This window comes from Heterocephalus glaber, unplaced genomic scaffold (genome assembly GCF_053883595.1).
Source record: "Heterocephalus glaber isolate CG9 unplaced genomic scaffold, H.glaber_assembly_v1.0 deba00001442, whole genome shotgun sequence".
Lineage (NCBI taxonomy): Eukaryota > Metazoa > Chordata > Mammalia > Rodentia > Bathyergidae > Heterocephalus > Heterocephalus glaber.
The window spans coordinates 21033712-21058171 of NW_028258296.1; the positions used below are offsets into that span (position 1 = coordinate 21033712).

Genomic DNA, 24460 nt, shown 5'->3' on the forward strand with positions numbered 1-24460 from the left:
TGTAGACTTGATCAATCTTAATCCATGGATACTTTAGATCAAGTTCACATATCAAAAAGTTTGCCCTCTGAGAGAACATTACTTTTTCTGAAGCAACCTCTAAGTTATACCAGGCCCCTGTTAAAATCTCTCATTTTGCACACTATAACCTGAAGTTCCCAACTGGCTAACTGATATAGTCACAAACACCTCTCAAACAGTTTAGGGCAATGATCTACAGACTATGGCCAGCAGGACAAATCCTGACCAGTATCTGCTCTCTCTGCATTAAATTTTATTGGAATATAGTTATGTCTATTCATTTACATAATCTATAGCTGATATGTACTACAAGGGCAAAATTGGCTAATTATAATCATATGACTCAGAAAGCCAAAAATATTCACTATCTGGCCATTTACAGAAAAAGTTGTCTAAGCCCTGCTCTAAGGTATTAAAGTGGCATCAAAATCTAGCATATAACAGGCACAAATATATTTAAGTGAATTAGTAGACTGCTCATTAAAAAATTAAGAGTTAAATCTATGGGAAAGTCACTGACAACAGTTTAGGAAATACATAGATGAAGGTGTCTAAGGCAGTCACTGTCCTCAAAGTTTATCATCATATGGGATAAGCTTTATTGTGGTAAAATACAAGACAGGATTATAGGAAGCTATGAGAAGTACAAAATATTCTGAGGTTGAAAGATAAGGAAATTGCATCCAATTTGGGGCAGAAGAATGGGCTCCACATACAATAGCAAACAATAGTCTAGCTTTAAGAATGGAGAAAAACCTGAGTGTGGTGGTGCATGCCTCAGCACTAGGGAGGCTGAGGCAGGAGGATTGCCACAAGTTCGAGACTAGCCTGGGCTACATAGTGAGTTCAAGGCTAGGCTGGACTATATATATAGCAAGACCTTGTCTCAAAAAGCAAACATGAATGGAGAAAAGTGTTCTTGGAGTTGTTTTTGCATCTTCTGTTCCATTGATCTTTGAGTCTGTTTTTCACCAGTACTGTACTGTTTTTATCACTTTAGCACTTTGTAGTATATAACTTTAAATCAGGGACTGTGATGCCTTGCCTTTCTTTGTTGCCAAGAATTGGTTTTGCTATTCTAGGTCTCTTCTGGTTCCATATGAATTTTAGGACTGTTTTCTCTAGTTCTGTAAGGAATGCTATTGGTATTTTCATTGGAACTGCATTAAATCTGTATCAGTCCTGGAAGTATACCATTTCACTATGCTATTGGTTCTGCCTATCCAGGGACAGGATATCTTTCCATTTTCTGATATCCTCATATCCTCTTTGATTTTTTTTTCAGAGTACTGTAGCTTTCAAGAGGTCTTTTACAGAGGGCTTTACTTTGTTAGATTGATTCCTAAGTATTTCATTTTTCTTGATGCTATTGTGAAAGATATTGTTTCCCTAATTTCTCTCTAAGTAAGTTTGTTATTTGTGGACAGGAATGCTGTTCATTTTTGAGTGCTGACTTTGTATCCTGCTACACTATTGAATTTGGATATTAATTCTAAGATGCTTTTGCTGGAGTGTTGGGGGTCTTCTATGTTCAGTATCATGTCATCAGCAACTAATGATAATTCAACTTCTTCTTTTCTTATTCATATTTTTTATTTCTTTCTCTTGTCCAATTCCCCAGGCTAATGCTTCTAGAACTTTATTGAACAGGAGTGGTGATAGTGGGCATCTTTGTCTCATAGAGGCAAAACATCTTCACTGGATGAAGCATAGCTTCTTTAATAAATAGTGCCAGGAATACTGGCTTTCCACATGCTGAAGATTAAACATAGACCCGTATCTCTCACCATGCACTAAACTAAAATGGAAATGGATCAAAAATCTAAATATTAAAACAGAAACAATGTGCTAGAAGAATGAATAGGTAAAACTCTTGAAGACAGGGGTGTAGGTAAAGACTTTCTGAAAAGAACCATGGTGCACAGCAAATAATATCAGAAATCAACAAATGAGATCACATCAAATTAAAAGGCTTCTGAACAACATAGGAAACCATCAACAGAGTGATGAGAAAATCTACACAATGAGAAAAAATTTTTGCCCGCTACTCCTCAGGACTAATATGTAGAATATATAAAAAAATCAAAAAGATTAGATCCCCCAAATTTAAAGATCCAATAAAAAAATGGGCATCTGAAATAAATTAACTTCTCAGGTGAAGTACAAATGGCTAATAAATACATGAAAGAATGTTCAACATCATTGGCCATTCACAAAATACAAATTAAAACAACACTGAGATTCTTATACCAGAAGTAATGGCTATTGTCAAGAAATCAAACAATAACAAATGCTGGAGAGGCTACAAGGTGTGTGTGTTTGTGTGTGTGTGTGGGAAACTCTCTTTACTGCTGGTGGGAGTGTAAACTAGTACAAGCACTATGAAAACCAGTATGGAGATTCCTCAAAAACTAAAAATAGAAATCCCATTTGACCCAGCTATTCCCCTTCTAGGTATCTTCTCAAAAAAGTTAAAGATATCGTATCACAGTGATGTATACATACTCATGTTTATAGCAGCACAATTCACAATAGCTAAATCTTGGAAACAGCCCATATGTCCATCAACAGATGAATGGATAAAGAAAATGTAAAAGTTATATACAACAGAATACTACTGTACCTTAGAGATAAATGAGACATTTTTAGGTCAATGGATTTTTAGGCAAACACATCTTGAGACTATAATTTTAAGTGAAATAAATCAGACACACAAGTTCCAATAGCACAATGACTTCCTTGTGTGTGAAACCCAAAGGATAAATAAGGAGCAAAATTGAAGGATAGATATTGGGGAATAGAAAGAACTTGTTCAAGTGGGAAGGGGAACAAGAAAGGGGGAAGAAGAGAAGGAAAAAGAGATTTAAAAAGAGAATAGAAGGAAAAAAATTGAAACAAAGTTTTTGCAAACGCAGAGGGAAAGGAGAGTTGAAGGGAGGGGAGGGAGATGGGAAAAAAAAGAGTAAAGGTACATCATGTACAAGTGCAAATTCCCCATAACGAATGTGATCATTATGTATGGCAAACACGTACGAATGAAAAAGAACGGTGAAAAGAAGACATATGGAAGACTCATTCTGGAGGTCAATTATATAAGGGAGGGTGGCAAGGGAGAAATGAAGAAGTGAAAGATAGTTGGCTCCAAGGTCTTAGGCTGGTGTGCTAGAAGAACGAAAGTCCCAATAACAGGGAATGAGTACCATCTTTTGTTGATTGTTTACTAGATGTCAAGAACACAGTCAATCCATTTAATACAAAACATACACGTACACACATATACAAACATATGAGGAAGAAATATATTTGGCATAAGGAGATCTAGACATATTGACTCTAAGATTTAATGAAATGTGTACATGAAGATAGCTAGAAACAAGGATTTGGTACTCGGGAGAAAGGCTGAAAATCTACAGATTTGGGAGTCATTTGTCCAGAAATAACATTTGATGACATCTTAAGCTCCTGAAATTTCATTTTCTTCCAATATTCAATTTATGTCAAAAGAAATGTAAATCAACACAATTGGATATTTGTTCCCTCAAACTTAGTGGAGAGTGGCCTGTTGTGAGTAGAGGTAATAATGAATTTAGAGTACTTTCTAGGAGTATAAGAAGTTATTTGGCTGAAAGAAGCTGTTATTAAAAAAAAACCAAAATGTGATGTGTAAACCACTCAAATGCCAGCCATGTGGAACTTTTAATTTTAAGCAGATCTCCTTTTACTAAGGAAGTAATCTGAAGGATTTAAAAACAAAACAAAACAAAACAATCTTTTATACTCATAAGTCATTTCAGTAAAATGTTAACCTAAATGTTTTTCTAATTACAACTCAAAATACTTGAGTAATACAAATTTATTGAGAGTGACTTGCTATGTGCCAGGTGCTATAAGTAGCTGACATGCATTAACTTAATGTTCACAACATATTTCTAAGTTAAAAATAAATATTATCTGGGCCCAAGCAGTCTGTCCTGTACTACAAACTCGGTATCCTATATTAACTTTTTATCACATTTTGATTTCCTTGAGTTTTGCAAGAAGAAGATATTCTGCTAATGAGTCAAGTTTGACAGGTATAAGGAGCTGCACATTTCTTTATAAACCACAACCCAACTGCCTTGACTGAAAGGGAAATATAGTATATGTTCTATTTCAGTTAAGAAAGGAAATAAAATGGAAACAAGAAATAAACCAGAAGAAAGAACTAACCAATGAACCAAACAAAACCTAACCAAACAACAAGACCAAAAGAAAAAACAATTTTTTTTTGTTCTCAGGAATTGTACCACAAGGATATAAATTGGTTCCTCAGCTTTGGAAAAGAAGTTTAATTATCTGGATAATGGAACACATCCATAAGGTGACTGCAGTCAACCTGACACTAAAATGGACCAAGACAGATATCAGATATTTAATCCTAAAAAAAGCAACCTGGTGTTTAAAATATGTGCCTATTAGTTTAAAAAATAAAATAAACAATTCCATTCATGTAGCCATTAAAATAGTACCCATAACTACTACTTGCAATTAAGAACAGATAAATATACAAAGGAACAATGAGGGTGGGAGTAGGGGGTGGTGGAAAATGCATGACAGGACAACCCACAAAATGATAACCAAAATGGTCAGTTTTCATGTTTCCAAAGCTATGAATCTGACCTGAACCCTGGAACTCAGTCACACAGACTAATTTTTGAAATAAGTATATGAAATAAGTAACACGGGATTCAGAAATCTTTTAGTTTTATCTAATATTTTAAAATATTCTAACTAGGCCAATTTTTCAATCAAATTTATAAGTGTGATTATTATAAAATTTTCATTTGAGAGTTGTTTTTGTAAGTCTAGGTTTTGTTGACAGCTAGATATCTATTTAATTTGTATAGGCATATCTATCTTTTGAAATTAAGCAAGCTACTTAATTATATTATAGAATTAAAATATTTAAAGAAAAGAGGAAGGAACCAATTTTACCTTACTAAATTTTGCTGCATATTTTCAACCTTCATTAAAATCTGGACCTTGGTCTGAGAGCGAATGTAGGCTTTCAACCTGAAATAAAAGCATCATATTGAAGGATGCAAAATTGATTTTTAGTACATTTCAAGAGTCTTATAAAGTGTAAGCATTTATAAACAGTCAATTAATACTTAAATGTATCTACAAAAGCATAGGAAAGAAGGTAAAGATATTTTCTAATGAAGGACCTGAAAAAGAATTACCTTTCTTCTGATCGTCTTTAATTTAAAAATACTTATTTCAGCAGGTTAATCAGCTATTTTACGTATTTATTTTAAAAATGCACTCCAAATTAGTGACCAGGATTTTGTCTTACTGCGAAGTATATGATTAATGATAACACGAAGATTATCAGTTGCAAGGACAGAAACTCAATTATCATAGCTGTCCCAAAGACACACTTTAATTTTTGACATGGGTTTGTACCAGTCTAGTCAGTACGTTCATAAAAAATTGAAAAATGAGATTTAACTAGAACTGGAAAGGATAAGACATTTTAGAATTCAGACATTTTAGAATTCTAAATTTTAAACATCAGATTACTCTGAAACCAAATCAAGAATTCATAGCCCTAGTTAAGTACTATTTTGTGAAAATACAGTAGAGTCAATTGGGTTTCTGTCCAAGAGCACTAATAACTTATACTCCACTCACACTTCTCTTTTTTGAGTACTACCTACCATCTGCTAGGCTTATACTAGGAATTTTTAATGTGCTATTTTTCTTAAACTTTAAAAGCAACTCTATCTAGTAGGTATTGTCATTCTCATTTCACTGATGGAACTATAAAAGGCCAGGAAGTTAAGTAATTTACCCTTGATCAAATAGTTAACAAGGGACAGAGCTAGCTATTTTAATTTGTATAGGCATTACTGAAACTTTCCACTATGCTATGTTAACCTCTTTTGTCCATGCTGTATTTCTGGACAGCAGGTAGAATGTACCCTATTTAGTTCTATGAAGACTTGGCTGAAATAGGATTTCCTGTCTTTAACAGCTACTTGGAAAGTCTTACTTTCCAGTTTCTAGTTCAACTTGAAAGGCAGTTTAGTTTAAGGGTTAAGAGGTATGACTTTGACTCTGGACTGCTTGGGTCAGCTTCCCTTTTTATTAGTTATATGTGGTTATTCATTCATTTTAAAGGTTAGTTTCCACATCTGTAACATGGGTATAATAAGACCAGTCTACCATACTGGGTTATTCGGAGGATTAAATGAATTAACATTTCTTTCCATAATATGCACCTAAAAAAGCTTCAACATTTTAAATTACTACTTCAGTCAGTTACAAGATTTTTGAAACATACCTTTGGCGAATTACAGGATCAGACTTTTCAGGATCAATGTAAGGTTTTAGAATTTCATTAATAGTTTTATCATCTGGTACTCTTTCCAACAAAGAAAAAGAAAACATTATTATTTATACTTTGCTACTAAAGGTATTAACTTAGAATTATTAAATGTGATTTTTTTGATTTAAATAACTGAACATAGATCTTTTACTTTACTCTTGGAAAAATATAAGATCCTTTCAAGCAAAAATTACATAGGAAAAAAGCTCAAAAAGACTTTTTTGGTGCACTTAAGGTCTTAAACATCTGAAGAAAGGTTTCAAATGATGCTAATTTTAGTGTGTGTCCAAGTTTATTCATTCTAAATCATAAACCAGGTTAAAGAGTTGATACTATTTCCCTGGAAACAATGCATTTAAAGTTTTTCAGTTTTCTTCTATGCATGTAATCTGTTATATATATAAAGATATATAAATAAAATTAAGACAGTTTTAAAATGACTTTCCTCAATCATTTACATATATTAATTTATACTATTGCCTATATAGTCCTGTCTGGAAAATAATTCCTTTGTTTCTAGTCTGGTATCAACTTTGGTTAACAGAGTTCTTCACTAAAATTCATGGAGCAATTACAAAAAGAGGACAGTATGTATAAGGTGGACATACTTTATGCTAAATACATTAAATAGCAACTTTAAATTTTCCCAACTCAAGGAATCAAACAGCACAGTCATTAAACTTTTTAAATGACACTTGAAAATGTTCCTAATGTAAAAAAGGACAACAAACTTCATAAAAATTAATTTCAATGATGAGCATATATATAAAATAATGTATTTTCCAAGGAATATACTACAATGTTAACAGTAGTAACTTCTGAATAGACTTTTGGGTAATTTTTCATTTGCTATACAACTACTCAGCCTAAAAAAGTTTTCAGCTAATTTTTCTTGTATCCCTCTCCTAAAAATGTGCTCCCCTGCTCAAATAATTATTGTCATGATTTTTCTGTTAATCATATCCCTTAGAGTTCTCCCACTTTTGTAGGTACTTTTGAAAAGTACAGGGCCAGGGATTTAGCTCAGTGGTTCTGGTGCCTGCCTCGCAAGCACAAGGTCATGAGTTCGATCCTCAGCAACAAAAAAAAAAAAAAAGAAAAAGAAAAAAGAAAAGTACACTATTTAGGTTTTGGGATGTTTATTTTTCTTTCTTTCGTTTCATATTTTGAAAAGTCATATGGTATGCTTTCATCTTTAATTTCTTTTCTTATTATTTCTGTGGGTCATTGATATGCATAGCCATAGTTCACTTATTTTCAGCATTGTTTAATTCTCCTTATGTGACTATAATCACAACTTATTCATTCTACTACAGACATACACTTAGTTAAGTTTATTTTAGTAACAGCCTTAAAATAAAAATAATCAGGACTGGGGATGTAGTTCAGCGGCACAGAGCCTGCCTGGCAAGCATAAGGCCCTGAGTTTGATTCCTGGTACTAAAAAAAAAAGATTGGTGCTTTGGGGAATGGAGGATGTAACTTAGTGGTACAACATTTGCCTAGCTTGCCTGAGTTCCCAGTCTCATCTCAGGACTGCAAAAAAATAAAAATAATCAGTTCTAGACAGACAGTGGGGATACTCTACCTCTTTTCTGTGTACTCAGCTTGACTTTGAGGAAACTGCAGCTTCACGTGCCAACAAAACTGTTGTTTTCTAAAAGCAAAAATAACTATGTGAAAATCAACGTAGATAAGTCTGAATACAAATCAAGCTTTTGAATTTTCATTCAGATAATTCTAAAGTTAGAATTTCAAATATCTTTTTTATTAAGAGCTATTTACTTTTTTCGAGGATTTTAGAAGGTATGTTTTTGAAACAATAGAGTACTTGCAAGCATTAAGAGGAAAAAAAAGTGAAGCATTTCTGAATTCCAAGGACTTTACATTTCTGAATTAGAAGAGAGTTTCTCATAGTTCAGGGGCTTTTGAGATCAATGTGCTACTACTTGAAATTTACAAATAAATTTCCTCATGACTAAATACAATGAGCTGATGTCTTTGCCTGACTAGTCTGGAAATTAGGTGAATGAAGTATTGTCCAGTTGAGTCCAGCTGGCTGCAAATACACTTTTGAGGCATGAGTACGTGCATTCAGTAGCAAAACAGTAGACAACAAGCTGGTTGCTAAGCAAAATGCACTCTGAGCTAAGTTCCTTTGCTTTCAGGTCTAAACTTTGGTTTGATGTGGAATCGACAGTAATAATTCACTAAATGTTTGATTTTAGAAAAATGATCACGTCTTACTTAAAATCTAAATTTAGTGACATTGGACATTATTCTTTTTAAAAAAAATTTTAACTTTCAAAACATCAAAGCCACTATAGATACTTAAAAGTCTTCACAACATGATGGTTTTACACAATGTTTTCCTGTCTTAGAAGAAACTTTTAACAGCCTGTTATGGTTGGCAGCAACTTCTCCAAGCAATGATCAGTAACTTCTGGAAATCTACCCCTTAGCAGTATGTCCCCTAACTTTAAAATAACTTTCTTCTACTATAATCTGGTAGTGTTATCTTCCAACAAACATTTATATAATTCAGTCAGTATTAGAAAATAATGACCATAAACCCAAGTACAATTTCTTTCATTAGGTTATTACATAATCAGAATATGACAGTTTTCTTCAGTAATGAGACAGTTTTTGACAAAAGCTAGGGAGAAATATGATTAATTATGCTTATGTTTACAGTGCCACTTATAGAAGAAACCTTTAGAAAAAAAAAGTTAAAAAGCACCCTTTACTAATCTATATCTGAAGTCTCAAAGGAAAAGAACTTAAAAAAATTTCTGAATGCAAAGCAGTTATTAGTTTTCAATAAATAATTCTTCCAAAACAAAACATCTTGCAATGTTCTTTATCCGTGAAACAGGCATACAGCATAATCTCACTATAAAAAGCCAAGAGATGCCATATCTCTCTTTTATTTATTTCTTTTTCCACGTTAACTTACGGGGGGGAGGAGCCCAACTTGCTCACCTTGCAGAATTGTAAATCATAATCATCCTAGTCATTGCTTGAGTAATTTCAAGAACCATTCAACTTTCTTAACATTTAGTAGGCTCTGAATACCTTCAGAAGGCACTTAACATTCCAAACACAAAGTGAGCAAAAGCTCTCAGAAATCATTTTCTTTGCTGTAACTAGTTGTGATTATAATAAAGTCATTTTATTATTTTATTATATATACATTATGACCATTATAAAAATATTTCTATACTTAGCCTCAGCTCAAACATGAACAAATTTGAAAAGTATTTTTACTTTTTAAATGTCATCTTGCAATATTTCAAAAACAAAGAAAAAAAGAGGATACAGAATATTCACTATTCTCTTCAAATTTAATCCATTTACATATTACCATATTTTTGAGACACATTTTTTCTTCTAGGAATTAAAAAGTTGCTCATATAGTTGATGACTTATGACCTTTTGTACTGTACCCTCATCCAAGGTAGGGAATGGGAAGTGAAAGAGTATTGTATAAAGATCTGTTAAAATGAGTAAGTTAGTTTTATCTAAAGTAGTTTCCAACTCTTTAATGTTTCTGAAATTCAAGTTAGTTTTGACATGGGCAATCAAATCTCTTCCTGAGACTTAAAGAATTATTTCCCATTTTCCAAAATTATATATCATAACGTATGTCCTACTTTAAAAAATATACATACACCCAAATCCCAGAAACATTATTTTTTAAAGACAGATTCTAAGGAGTACAATCATTAGGATAGCTCAAGGTTTCTGAACTTCAGGAGTATAGACATCTTAGGCCAGATGACTCTTACAGGGGCAAGGGGTCTGCCTTATGCATTGCAGGATATTTAGCAGCATCCTGGGCCTCCACTCACTAGATGGCACTAATAACCCCCTCCCAGTTCTGACAACTAAAAATGCTCCCAGACATTGCAAAAGTCCCCTGGGAGGTAAAATCACTGTTTAGAAAACAATAGAATAGAGGTCTGAACATTTTATATCAGCTTTAATGCTACTGTTTCCTAAATTCAACAAATGCTTTCAACTATAAAGTCACTGTGTTTTTGGCACACCAACCTTCTTCTTTTTTGAGACAGGGTCTCACTATGTAGTTCAAGCTGGCCTTGAACTCACTATGTAGCCCAGGCTGGCCTCGAACTCATGGCAATCCTCCTGCCTCTGTCTCCTGAGTGCTGGGACTACAGTGTGTGCCACCATGCCTAGCTGGGACATCAACTTTCTAAAGAATGAAAATATTGTGCATAGAATATTCTAGGTAACTAGGTACTCCAAAGGATATGTTTAGTTTGAAAACAGACTGGTGAAATAATAGTAGCAATTATTAAACCTAATGCTCCCTTCTGGAAAACTGATAAAATAATAGAAATACCAACTCCTCTGAGTCCCATGAAACCTATTTATTTACAGCAAAGCTTTTTCCCACACCTCTCATATATCAAAATAAAGATCCTCACACATGCACACATGAAGAATACACTCTTAATGGGGGCAGTATTACCCCAATGGGGGCAAAACCTGGTTCTCTGAAGGGCCAACAATACCTTAGATATTATCATATCAAAATATCACAGGGCTGACAATTAGGAAAATGTCTCAAAGAGTACCTGGGATGTGATAATGGAAAACAAAAAGACTGAGAAAGAGATAGCCATGTATTAAATGAGGGAAATGAATACTATTTTACACCTAATTTTAAGTGAGTTACACAGGGTACTTATTTACCAACTCTTGCTGACTAGAAACTGTTAAGATAATTCTCTCATACAGTTTCAAAAAAGTGATATGTGGATGAAGACATATTTGGGAAGAGGGGTTCTATGCATATATACTCAATTATTCTTCGGACTTCAGGACTTAAATTGTCATTTTTAATATCTGAAACACTACCAGAATCCCATGAATCATGAAAATCAAAAGTCATCAGCTGCTTTTAAATGGTACTGCTATCATATTACAATAAGATATTCAAATTCATTAAAAAAAGAAATAAAAGTTTTACCTATCAGATTTACAGAGATGTTTTAAAAAATACAAACACTCAGGAAGTGTGGCAAAAAGGACACTTCACTAAATAAAATGGTGCAAGTTTCTAGAAGTTCAATTTCATAAAAGCTACACATACAAATGTATTATTAAAGGTCCCTATTTTTGCCTCAATAGTTTTATTTCCAATAATTTATTCCAAAGAAATAACTGGGAAAATAATAAGATATGTACAAAATGTCCACTGTCCCTCATTTTATAATAGGGAAAAATGGAAACAATCTAAATGTATGTCATCAGAAAGTTGATTAAATAAATTCAGTATGTAGATATACACAATATATGTGAAGCAACCATACAAAAAGGCAGAACTTAAACAACAATAATGTTATTGTGCCTTAGGAATCTCTAGTTTCTCAAAAATGGAAATACTGACAAAAATGTTCCTAGATATTAAAAATGCTTCCTGGGAGGTAAAAATTACTGTTTGAAAAACACTGGGGTAGAGATTTGAATATTTATTATTATTCTCAATGCATCATTATACTGATAATGCTACTATGCACTGAAGCTATATGCACTGGTATAGAAAAATGTGCATGTTAAATATGACAGTATCTATATTTAAAATATAGATTTACACATAATGTATTTACAAGTATGAAAGTATGCCCCAAACTTTTTATTATGGTTATTTCTTGACACAGTAAAAAGGATTTCTTAAGCACATGTCTGCATTAGATAACTTTCACATAAAGGCTTATTATTTTTTAAAAATCTGCAAAGATTTTTTTTCATGGTGAAGACATGATAGAAAGATGTAATTCTGGGCGGGGATTTAGCTCAGTGGTTCTGGCACCTTCCTCGAAAGCACAAGGTCCCGAGTTCGAGCCCCCGTACCAAAAAAGAAAAAAGAAAGATGTAATTCTAACATTTTTCTAAACTTAAAAATATTTCCTTATAAGAATTATTAAGATGTCCCCTTTGTATTTTAGAAACTACCACCCAGTGAGAATTGGAGTTACATATCCAATTATTTTGATAGCCTACAAAGTATCTTTCTAAGAAACAAGCCATAATTGTGAGATAATTCTCAGAACTAAAATTTCGATTACAAAGTTTAAAGGAGCTTGAATATTCTTGTTCTTTAAAAAAAAATCACCAATTCTCATTCCATTCTGACCCTGATTAACCAATATTTACTCAAAGAGTATTACTGAGGACTCACTAGGCACTAAGGACAGAGACTGAGGACAATGCCAACTTCTTTGCAGGGCCATGAGTTAACCACCAATCTAGGGTACTGTGTATTCTTCCTTCCACTTTACAATTTTCATATGAAAGCATCCTGTTTTCTCTTGACATTCTACACAGCAAGAATACTTAATATATCATAATGCTCAGAAGTGGGATAGGGGAAAAGTTAAGTGGACCTTGTGTTTAAATCCTAGTCTAACAATTTAATCACTTAATGTGATTTTAAGCAAGACACAATCTCTTTGTGCCTTAGTCTTCTCAGTAAAATAGCAAAATAAGACTATCACAGGATTAAATGAGTAAGTATATCCAGAGTTCAGAATACAGTACAAACTGTTACTGTTATCAACAATGTTATAATTTTACATTGCATTCAATGTCCTGAATTATGAAGTTTAGAACAAAAATACTACAATGCCTTTAACTGACAATATTTTGTCATGAGTTTAAAAGCAAACTCTCCTTACAATGAAACTAGTCGTTAGCGGCTAAAGATGAAGTAGATATGTGCATCAAAATCGTGTTATAAAGGGCCTTGAATGAACTGTAAGTAGTAAGGATTCTATTGTATAGTTAATGTACAACAAAAGTTTTAAAGAGTGGAATGAAAGGTTTAGAGGGAAATCTATCATCCTATTATTTAACTCTTATAGTGTCTGCTATATTATATTCTAGACATTAACCTTAAAGCTTTTGTTGGTACTTATTGAGAGAAATTTCCTACTACTTTTGAGAATTACACTGACATACCATGTCAATTCCAATATGCCTGACATTTTTAATTCTGATTTTTAAATTTAAGTACATTCATGCCATGGTGTGAACATGTCCTCCAAAAATTCATGTGTTGGACATTTGGTCCTCAATGCAGTGTGTTGAGAGATGGGACTTTTGGAACATGACTGGATATTGAGGACTCTGCTTTCATGGATAGATTATTCCATAAATATATTAATAGATTATGATAGAAGTAGCTTTGTTATAAAAGGGAGCTTTCTCTGGCTTGCTTGTTCTGTGCTCTCTCCTGCCATGTGATACCCTCTACTATGCTAATCTTTTGGTAGTACTGGGTAACAAACTCTTGGCCTTGAGCGTGCTAGACAATTCCACCACGGTATGATACAGCAAGAAGCCCTCACCAGATGCCAGCACCATGCTTTTGAGACTTTCCAGCCTCCACAGCCATGAAAATACATCTCTTTTCTTTATAAATCACCTGATCTCATGTATTTTGTTCTAGCAATAGGAAACAGGCCAGACACTCCCTGAGCTAAGTTAATGATAGTCTTTCAGCATCTCTGATTTTCAGAATACTGTATAATTTGAAACAACAAACAGGTTATAAAAACTACCCATAGGTCCTTTTACCAGGGAATACTAGCAAGTAGCAGTAGTAATAATAATTTATTAAAGTTCTTTTTATATGTCAGGAATGTTTCTAAATACTCCTATATTAACTCATTTAATACTTGTAACTATAAATATTTAATTTTACAGATAAGATCACTAAGGTAGAACAAAGAAAATGGCTTCTCTAAAGTCATTATTCATCTTCAAAGTGGCAAAGCTGGTATGGTATTTGGACCCAAAGATTATCATAATGCTAGAGACTATAATTTACCATACCATTATAAACTTTCTAGAAATGAAAATTCAATAATAAGCCATGTATTTTTTTTTTTTACTGTTGATTCAAATGTGTCACTGCTCCTATTTGAAATATTTGTTTTCATATTTTAAAATAATAAAAAAAATAGAGTGGCAGCCATCCCTACCACTTAGGACCATTCCTCTTAATTCATAACCACACTTTAATGAATAGATCCATCCCTACCCTCCAGAAGTGGGTGCCTTTTGGCCTAACAAGATCAATATATGTTCCTGGACATAATGGCTCAGAATTTGGCAGGTGACCTAAGTGGTTTAAAAATGGCTAAGTTTGTGATCTTGGCTCAGTATTGTTGAGAGATAAGCATTCCTTATGGATATTTGCTGTAACTCAAACTGCTACCACCAGTATCCTAGTAACAATAAGAAGATCCAGTTAAAAACCAAATAAAGTGAGTCCTTCATGAAATAAGCAAGTCATTCTATCTTTTAACCCCTTTAACCCACCCAACCTCTTTTGGTCACGAGGGCCCAAATGCCCTTCTTACAATACCTCCAGCCAGTTTGAACTGGGAATCCTATTTCATGCAACCTAAAGCATTCTAGTTGATTACAGGGATTAAAGGTTTCCTCTTGCTAGGTTTCATCTTTCATTTACAAGCAACAGAAAAGGAAGAGGACACTAAAATTGTCAATTGTGATGACATTTGAAAGCAGCAAGTAATGCTTGATGGAATTTCACGAAAAAAAAAAGCGTTTTCATTGTCAGCTAAACAATCTTATTTTAAAGCTAAAAAAAAAATCTAGCATAATTTGAAACTGTTCAAGAAAAAATACAGGAAATATCTACAAAATCCTTCATTTATAGGTCTTTAACCTTTTAAAATATATTTCAAGATGAAAATTTAAAGTCTATCCAAAATAAATGGAATTATTTATTCCTCATAAAATAATTTTATTAGGATTAGTATCATGACAGTGTTTTCGGAAGCATGAACATAAAGGTTCTGTTTAGTTACTTAGTATGGATTAAAATAACTAGAATTTGGGAGAATTAAAACCACAACTTTATGTCTCACATCATTATGAAAACACTTTGAAAAGTTCCAGTTATATATTTTGCCCTCTTAAAAATTAGTACCACCACTACATGATAATAGGAAACAGGTTAACAATGTGGTATTGGCTTTAGTGGAGAGTATGTTAAGAAAATTGATCTAGCAGGTGAACACTGAAATGAAAAAGAACATTTTGTTTCAAATAATTGATAAATACTTGAGCACTTAAAGCAATTCTCAATGAAGGTAGGGTGGAGGGAGTAGGGACATTTGGAAAAGGGTTGGAACTTTTGAGTGTTCCAAGACTGGGGAACATAGAGACATTTACCAGGTATGGGCCAGGAATGCTAGTCTTCCTGTAATTCATGGGAAAGTCCGACATAACAAAAAATATCATTCAAAATGGCAACGAAGCTCCTACTAAAAAATACTAGAATAGAAAGGACAGTAGACAAATGCATACAAAAATGAATACCAGTATTAAATACCAGCATCTGCTTCATATTAACTGTGCAGAAAATATGTACTATAGGAACTTAGTCAAAGGAGACATATGGGAGAAGATGAACTATCATGTGTACTTTCACAGATGACTTGGAAATAGAGAAGAGGAAGACATTCCAGGATTTTGAAGAACGGTGTGGGTCCATTTTATTGAATACGTTAGGAAATCAAATAAGGCCAGACTATAAAGATTCATATTTGGATGTGGATCACTTGCAGGAACAGGAAGACTTTCTGATCATAGTATGATCCTACCTAAAATTCCTAACATGGCACAGTGGGCCTGTCTCCAACTTCATCCCCATCACTCACCAACTCCTACCCTAGATTCTAGAAATACAAATCTATTTGTGCTGTTCTAAATTGCTATTCTGTGCTTCTGCATCTGATAGTTTCACCTCCAGACCACCTTTCCCTCTATCTGGACTAGAAGTTACAACGTAAAAACTGTTCCTTGTCTTTCTAGAGCCGTGTTCTGAAAATCTAAATCTTTCCTGGGAACTTTTTCCTGTCTCCTGAGTGACAGTCCCCTCAGCGTAGGAGAAGTGAGCGCACCACTTTTACTACTGTACCCCCTAGCATTTCCTGAGATCATTAAATACATACTGCTCTATGAGTCTGCCAACTTGTTTTCCCACTGGCTGAATTGAGACTAAAATTGGGGACTTATTGGCTCATAGGCCAGTGGTTTTCAGATAAGCATAATCATTTGGTAGGTGCTTTTATACAATAAAGATGCCCTAAGGCCAATGAAGTAGCTATTCTGTTGGTCAACCCCAGGTATCTGCAATTGAAACAGCCTCACAGTTAATTCTGACACATTCTAAATTAAAAACCACTATATTATTGTCTCTCTCTCTCTCTCTCTCTCTCTCTCTCTCTCTCTCTCTCTCTCTCTCTCTCTCACAGATATGGTAACAGGCACAGAGAGGAAGTAACTTGCCAAGAAATCTCCCTTTCATATAAAGATTTAATTTTGTGATGTTTAATACAAATGTTCAAAAATATTACCGTAATTCCTTTTTAAACAAGTAAATACACAAGAAGACTCACATTATCTTGCTTAATGAGAAATACTTAAAATAGATATTTCTCATTGCCCGAAAGGTAGCAATTTCAAATTAGGCAGGGATAAAAAGATGGCTCTAATTCCAGGCTTTCGAAGGAGCACACATTTGAGAACTTTATACACTGCAAAGCCAGGAGATAAGATGACAAATTTCATCAACTGGCAACTCTGCATCTGGCTAATGAAGCTATCTATGAGCTAATGACTACTGTGGGCATAGAAGCATTAATATTTTGAGTGGGTGACTGTTATGCTAAAATCATGTTTTATAAAAATGTATCTAGGAGCGGAGTATATGAGTGGCTGAAGTGAAGAGACACTGAAGAAGACAGCACTTAGGGTTCCTTCAATAGTCCAGAGTGAGACAAGAAGGGCCTGCATAGGTGAATACTGATAAATGCTGTAGCCAAAGAAATGAAAGGAGAAGGACATATTCTGGAGGCATATTATTATGAAGGGTCAGACTTGCTAACTGAGAAGACTTCTCTAAGTGAATCAGGTTGGGGACTCTACAATGACCAATGTGGTGCTGCTTTCTGTTGCCATGGAAAGGTACAGAACCCCCTAACCATCACGTGGATAGCTGCAGTAAATAGAGGCCTAACAAGGGAATCATTAGGCTTCTATTCTTTCTCTTTCACACAGTGTTCCTAAGTTCTTGCTGTTGTTCTAGAAATCTTCCCATCAAACTCTATCAAAGCTGTAACAGCAAAGAGACCACAGAGCTAAACATTTCAATCAGTCTACAAGTTTGTACTGAGCAACTATTATGTAATCCCCCAAATCTCACTGCAAATCCACTTGTCCCTCCATGACCACAACTACTAAACCCATCATTTCATTTTCCTTTGCTCTTTTCTAAAACCAGTTCACAGCAAAGTATAAATTTATACCATTTATAAAGATACCATGTTTGTAAAAATTCTGTCCTTTAAAAAGTGGATTACCACAGAACTAAGGAAAAAGTGCTACTGACATTAATAAAGAGGTTGGTGGGTATATCATTGCAATATAATTAGAATGCTATAATTATATACAAAGAATAAAAAGAATTCTTTTTCAAAGTGTAAAAGGTTTGTTATTTCTTTACAAGAGGGACATCTAGTGGCTAGCTACTAAAACAGGACTAGAGCTCTTAAATATTAATTCAAACTGTTGTTTAGTAATAGACATACTTCTACTATCAAGATTTGAACCTAGAGTGAATCTAAAGATATAGGCTGAGTGTTCCTAATACAAAAATCTAAAATGTTCCAACATTTAAAACGTTTTGAATGCAAGTTGGTCCATTTCAGATTTTGATGCTCTATGGATAAAAATCTATGCAGATACCCCAAATCCAAAAAATTCCAACTAATTTAGTTAAGAAATACTCAACTCAGGCTGGGGATTTAGCTCAGTGGTTCTGGCACCTGCTTCGCAAGCGCAAGGACCCGCATTCAATCCCCAGTACCAAAAAAAAAAAAAAAAAAAAAAAAAAGAAATACTCAACTAGGATTACTGGGAGGGATCCCTCCATTAAATTCATTCATCCAACTGACAAGCTGAAATGTATTCCCTCTGTATTTGACCTCTGGCCAAAACAGGCAGGAAAATGAAATGAAGCACTATGCAACCACATGAGACATACTATCTAAGAACAACTAATACAGTCACCAGGTTTGATACTCATGGTTTCCACTGGCAAAACACTAAACACAACTGAAAGAGTATTAGACATGGATAAAAACATGAAATTTAAAATTTATGTATTTATATGGTATAAAAGAGCATAAAACTCCAACCCCGTCTGCCTCCTTTCACTCAGTTTCCCTTGACTATTTTTTATACTTCCAGCTTCCAGAACCACTAGTCCCCAAAACTTTTCTTTTAAAAATTACCCAGTCTGTGGCATTTTATCACAGCAACAGAAAGATACCTTCTCTCAAGGTAATGACTGTTATCACTTTATAATACAGCCCCTCAATCAGTGGTTTCATTTGCTATGGTTTGTTACCTATGGTCGACTGTGGTCTGAAAATACTACATGGAAAACTGCAGAAGTAAACAACTTACAAGTTTTAAACTGCTCACTGTTCTGACAAATGTGACGAACTCCTGTGCCCTTTTGCAAAAATCATCCCTTTGTTCAATGTATTCACCCCATATATGCTCCTCATAAGTCAGGAAGCACTATCACAGTAGTTACTGTGATCAATTATCACAGTATTGCAGTACTTGTGTTTAATAAGTAGTCCTTATTTTATTTAATAATGTCCCCCAAACGGCAAGAGTAGTGATGCTGGCAACTTGGACATGCCAATGAGAAACTGTAAAGTGCTCCCTTAAGTAAAAAGACAAAAGTTCTTGACTTAAGCAAAGAAAAAATCATATGCTATGGTTGCTAGAATCTAGGAAAAAAACAAATCTACCTATGAAACTGTGAGAAAGGAAATCTGTGCTAGTTTTGCTGTTGTACCTCAAACTGCAGAAGTTATGGTCACAGTATGTACGAGCTTAGTTAAGATGGAAAAGGTATTAAGTTTGTGAATGGAAGACATGATAAAAAATATGTTCTGACACAATGTATTGCACCAGAAAGCATTATACCTCACTTCCGTTCATCATGTAGGCATTGTATCATCTATCATGACAAGAATGAGTATAGTACATGAGATATTTTGAGGGAGACCACATTCTCATAACTTTCACTACAGCATTTTGCTATAATTATTCTATGTCACCACTAATTGTTATTACTAATCTCTCACTGTACCTAATTTATTAGTTAAACTTTACCATGGAGATATATATATATATGTATGTATACATACATATATATATATATATATATATATATATATACATACACACACAGACACACACAATATATATGTAAAGTCTAGTATTACTTGTTGATTTAGGAATCCCCTGGAGGTCTTGAAATGTGTACCTGTGGATAAGAACTACTGCATAAGCATATATGTATGTGAATCTTATTTTTCACACAATGGCCATATGCAATGAATGTGGTTTTACATCTATCCTTACTCATTTACTGGCAATCATTCCATATAAATACATTTAAATTAGGAAGGCATGACAATCACTTCTTTTTTTCTATGTATTTTCCTTCTTATCAGATAATCCCTAGTAGTAGAATTGTTAGGTGAGAAAGTATGCTTTCCTGATCTGCCTGTTTCCTACTATTGACCTTAGCTTTGCAGTAGGGTGAGTGCTTATTATTTTAAATATTTAGAAAAACATGGCAGAGAATATAACCTGGAAACTCTCCCAATTGCATATATTAACAAATCCTGGAGAAATATAATAAACACAATGAACCTATCAGGAAGCAAGAGAACCCTCTAGGGGCCAAGAGGAAACAAGAACTGAAAACCATCTTGGAAAACTAAAGCTACCTTTACCCTAAAGGCCTATGAGAATCTTGATAATCAACAAGCTTTTCTTTCAAAACCATTGGGTGATACAAAACAAGGTCTTGGGCTTATATAAGCTGGAGACCTCAAGCTAAAATCAGTGTATAAAACCAGAAAAATCCTATCCACTAGCATAGGCAGATGACAAGAATATCTGCTGACTTTGGGTTGGTGTTTTACAAAAAGGCAAGCAGGAGTCATGAGCAGAAACAGGAAATTTTAATTAAGAGTATGTAACTATAGCTTTCACAAATGGATTTGGGCTTCAAACAATTACTACTCATATAGCTCAAGCATCATATGGAGATATTTAAGAGGGTCTCAATGCTGGGTGTGGTGGCGCTCACCTATAATCCCAGCACTTGGGAGGCTGAGGCAGGACAATTGCCACAAGTTTGAGGCCAATCTGAGCTACATAGTGAGTTTAAGGCCAACTTGTACTACAAAGAGAGACCTTGTCTCAAAAAACTGAAAAAAAAAAAAACAGGGTCCCAGATTGGTCCCAATAAAGTATCTGGCATAAACAAATGCATACCATCTTCTACATAAAGCCTCACAAGTAATATTAGAAATAAAACAAGGAAAGAAACCACCATAATCAAGAGTCATACCAAGAACAGATAACAGGGCTGGAATTCCAAGAACTTCAAATACTAAATTCACACAAGTAATGTTATGAATTATTGAAGAGAAAAATGAAGCTTAAAATGTAAGAGATACAATTTTGTCTAACAGACCAAATGAATTTGGGAAAGAAACACAATTTCTGGAAACGAAAAAAAAAAACAAACAAAAAAACCAAGAAACATAAAAATATAGTGCATAGGCTAAAGATGAGATTAATTAGACACATATGAGGAAAGTGATTTGAACAATATAGCTAAATTGCTAATATAGCAAAAACAAATAAGGAATTAAGATAATTCATTAAAAATTTCCAGAATTATCATAGTTGAAAAGCACATCAAATCCCAAAGAAGATAAATAAAAAGAAATCACACCAAGACATATACCATAATGAAAATGCAGAACTCCAAAGACAAAAGTGAAGTTCTTAAAAGCAACTGGAAGTGAAAAAAGAAAAACTATCTAAACAATAATGTTCTCGGAGCTGGGTGTGGTGGAATATGCCTGTAATCCCAGAACTTGGCAGGCTGAGGCAGGTGGATTGCTGCAATTTTGAGGCCAGCCTGGTCTACATAGCTCAAGCCCAGCCCGGACTACATAGCGAGACCCTGTCTCAAAAACACCAAAGCAAAACAAAAACAAAAAGAAAACCAAACACCACCCCCAACAATATTCTCAATAGTGGTAAAAGAAATGAGAAAACAAAAGAATAAACTGGTGATAAAGTAAGTATCAATGTAAGATATTTTATATGGGAAGGAATTGGTTAGAAGAGCTTATCTCTAGAGAAGAGCTAGCCAGGAAAAATGTAGGGCGGTGATAATGCAGCGTTCCGTATATACGTAGGGACTGGGTTATACACATGTATGTATTTGTCAAAACTCAGCAAATGTACGTTTGATGCAAAAATATTCAGGGGTCAGCTGAGTGATGCCTGTATGTATTTCAGGGTGCATGCAAAAGACTTGCTAACCAGAGGATAAGTATGGAATAAAACTCGGCAGTACAATGTTAATGACAGAATCTAGACAGCAAACATAGGGATACTAACAGCAAAATTCTATTTTTGCTTGAAAAATTTCACAGAATATTAGAAAAAATTCAGTAGGGAAAACTAATGTGTAAGTTCAGAAGTTAGTGATACAGTTAACTGGAAGGATGTGGAGCTAGATCCTGGGGTTCTAGTAAAATACTGTACTATTTCTTAAGCATGGCACACTAATGATGTGTGTGCTTTTTTCTGCCTTTTCATTAAAAATAAAAAAGAATGAAATAAAGACATTTTCAGATAAAAACTGCTCTTTAATTACACTTTGGGTTTCTCAAATAAGAAACCATGCTATCTTTAAGCTTGAGTGTCTGGCTTATTTCACTTAACATTATTGTCTCAAGATGCACTAATTTTCTTACAAATGATTCAAATTTATCCTTCTTTATGGCAAAGTGATATTCCATTGTGTATAAATATCACATTTTCTTTATCCATTTACCTGTTGAGGACATAAAGGTCACTTCCAAGATTTAGCTACTGTGAACTGTGCTGCTATAAACATGGATATGCAAGCTGTACTAGTTTACATGCCCAGCAACAATGCAGAAGGGTTCCTTTTTCCCCACAGCCTCAAAAGCATTTATTACTGTATGATTTCTAGATAGACATTTTTTCTATTTTCAGACAAAAATCGAAAAACATACTCTTTGTCAGAGTTCACTAATGGAAATCTGACAGGAGAAAAATGACCCTAAAATAAAGGTATGAAATTAAAAAACAAAAACAAAAAACCATTTGGACATTCTTCAATTTTGTTCCGTGCTTTGAAGACCTCCTTAATTTTTTGACCCTATTGCTAAGAACTGTTGAAAGGGTCATAGTACCACAGTTTGGAAGAAAGGAACAGAGCTTAAGTAATCAAAAATATGTGCCTCTTAAAAGAGAGACATCAGTGTACATAGGAGAGCTATAAAATGCTAAATATTTTATAGTAGAGGACCATTAAAGATATATCTTCAATGATCAAGCAAATAATGTTAGAGTATGTGGAAGTGCTCTGAGAGTTAAGAGAGAATGAAAATGTGTAAGCTACATTGGCCATAAAATCAAATTACTGAAGTAAATGCAAAATGAGAAACTTTCACAGAATGTAGAGAAAAAGACAAAAGAAGTCAAGATGAGAAAATCAAAGAAGCAGGGAGACCTAGAAGGCTGGTCTAGGAGATGCAAATCTGTGTAAGAGAAATACCTGACATTGAGACCAAAGCAAATAAAGCTGAAACAATAATCAAAGTAATTGAAGAAAATTTCTGAGTTGAAGAACAAAGTATGCCTACGAGTCGAAAAGGCTCACAGGGAAACTTTAAAATTTAAGAAAAAAACCACCTAGAAATATATTCTGGTGAGTTTTTAAAATTTCAAGGATAAAAAAATTTTTTTACAAGTATCCAGATAGAGAAAGTAGGTTATCTATAAAAGGGCAAAAGTCAGGCTGACCTCAAGATTTTTCTCTTGTAATTCTATATGCCAGAAGACAATGAAATAATACTGTTATCTTCAGAGTTTTAACTATATATCCTGCCAAGTTGTTATTACTGTATGAAAGCAACTGAAGATATTGTCAGATACCCAGGGATTAAGAAAGTATACCAACCAAGAACCTTCTGTACTGAAAAATTTGCTCAATGATTTATAGCAGCCAATAGAGAACATGAATTAAAAATAACTAAAGGCCGGGCGTGGTGGTGCATGCCTGTAAACCCAGAACTTGGGAGGCTGAGGCAGGAGGATCACCACAAGTTCAAGGCCAGCCTGGACTACATAGTGAGTTCAGGAACACCATGAACTACACATAGTGAGATCCTGTTTCAAAAAAACCAACCAACCAACCAAACAAAAAACCCCCTAAAAACCAGGGAGGCAATTGTATGAAAGGTTTGATGGTAAGCATCAAAAGTAACTAAGAACTGTAAAGTCTAATTGTTACATATAGAGAAATAAAACTAAATACAAAAAATAGATTTGTAGGCTAGATCTAAAATTTTCAGTTTATGTAGTTTTAAACTGTCAAAGAGCATACCAAATATTCAATGTATTGGACAAATAAATACTGTTTTATTTTTGCCACATAGTATTATCAAGAAAGGTGCACATTGTTAAGCCAAATATATGTGAAATAAGTGCTTTGTCACTGTGGACAGGACAAGCAAAGACATTCCAAATGTTAATCTGACAAAATTGGAAAATGGTACAGTTTTATTTCCCTTATATTAATTACAGAAGAAAAAAGGTAGCAAATCTGTCCATAATGTTAATAATAATTTAAGAAGAAAATTTCCAAAGCACTGGTTGGAGAGGGGTAGATAAAACCCTGTTTAATATACTGAATTGAGAAAAATGATAGTTCCTATGTTACATAGTAGTTCATATAAATCAATATGCCACTGAGTTGTTATAGACAAAAATAGAATGTATACATTTCAAGATTTTAAAATTGAAAAACCAAGAAAAAGTAGCAAAAGAAAAACAAGGAAGCATTAAAGTTAGCACAAGAGA

At 33.9% G+C, this 24460-nt stretch overlaps 1 protein-coding gene across 1 annotated transcript in view; it reads right to left on the reverse strand.

Annotated features, from left to right (window-relative positions):
- The window catches only part of Znhit6 (zinc finger HIT-type containing 6), a 50125-nt gene that overhangs the window by 15760 nt on the left and 9905 nt on the right, over nt 1-24460 (reverse strand). Inside the window, exons 6-8 of the mRNA XM_004841344.3 lie at nt 7980-8048; nt 6347-6427; nt 4996-5073 (exon numbers count right to left, since the gene is read on the reverse strand). Coding sequence (XP_004841401.1) covers nt 4996-5073; nt 6347-6427; nt 7980-8048 — 228 coding nt within the window. The remainder of the gene's footprint in view (nt 1-4995; nt 5074-6346; nt 6428-7979; nt 8049-24460) is intronic.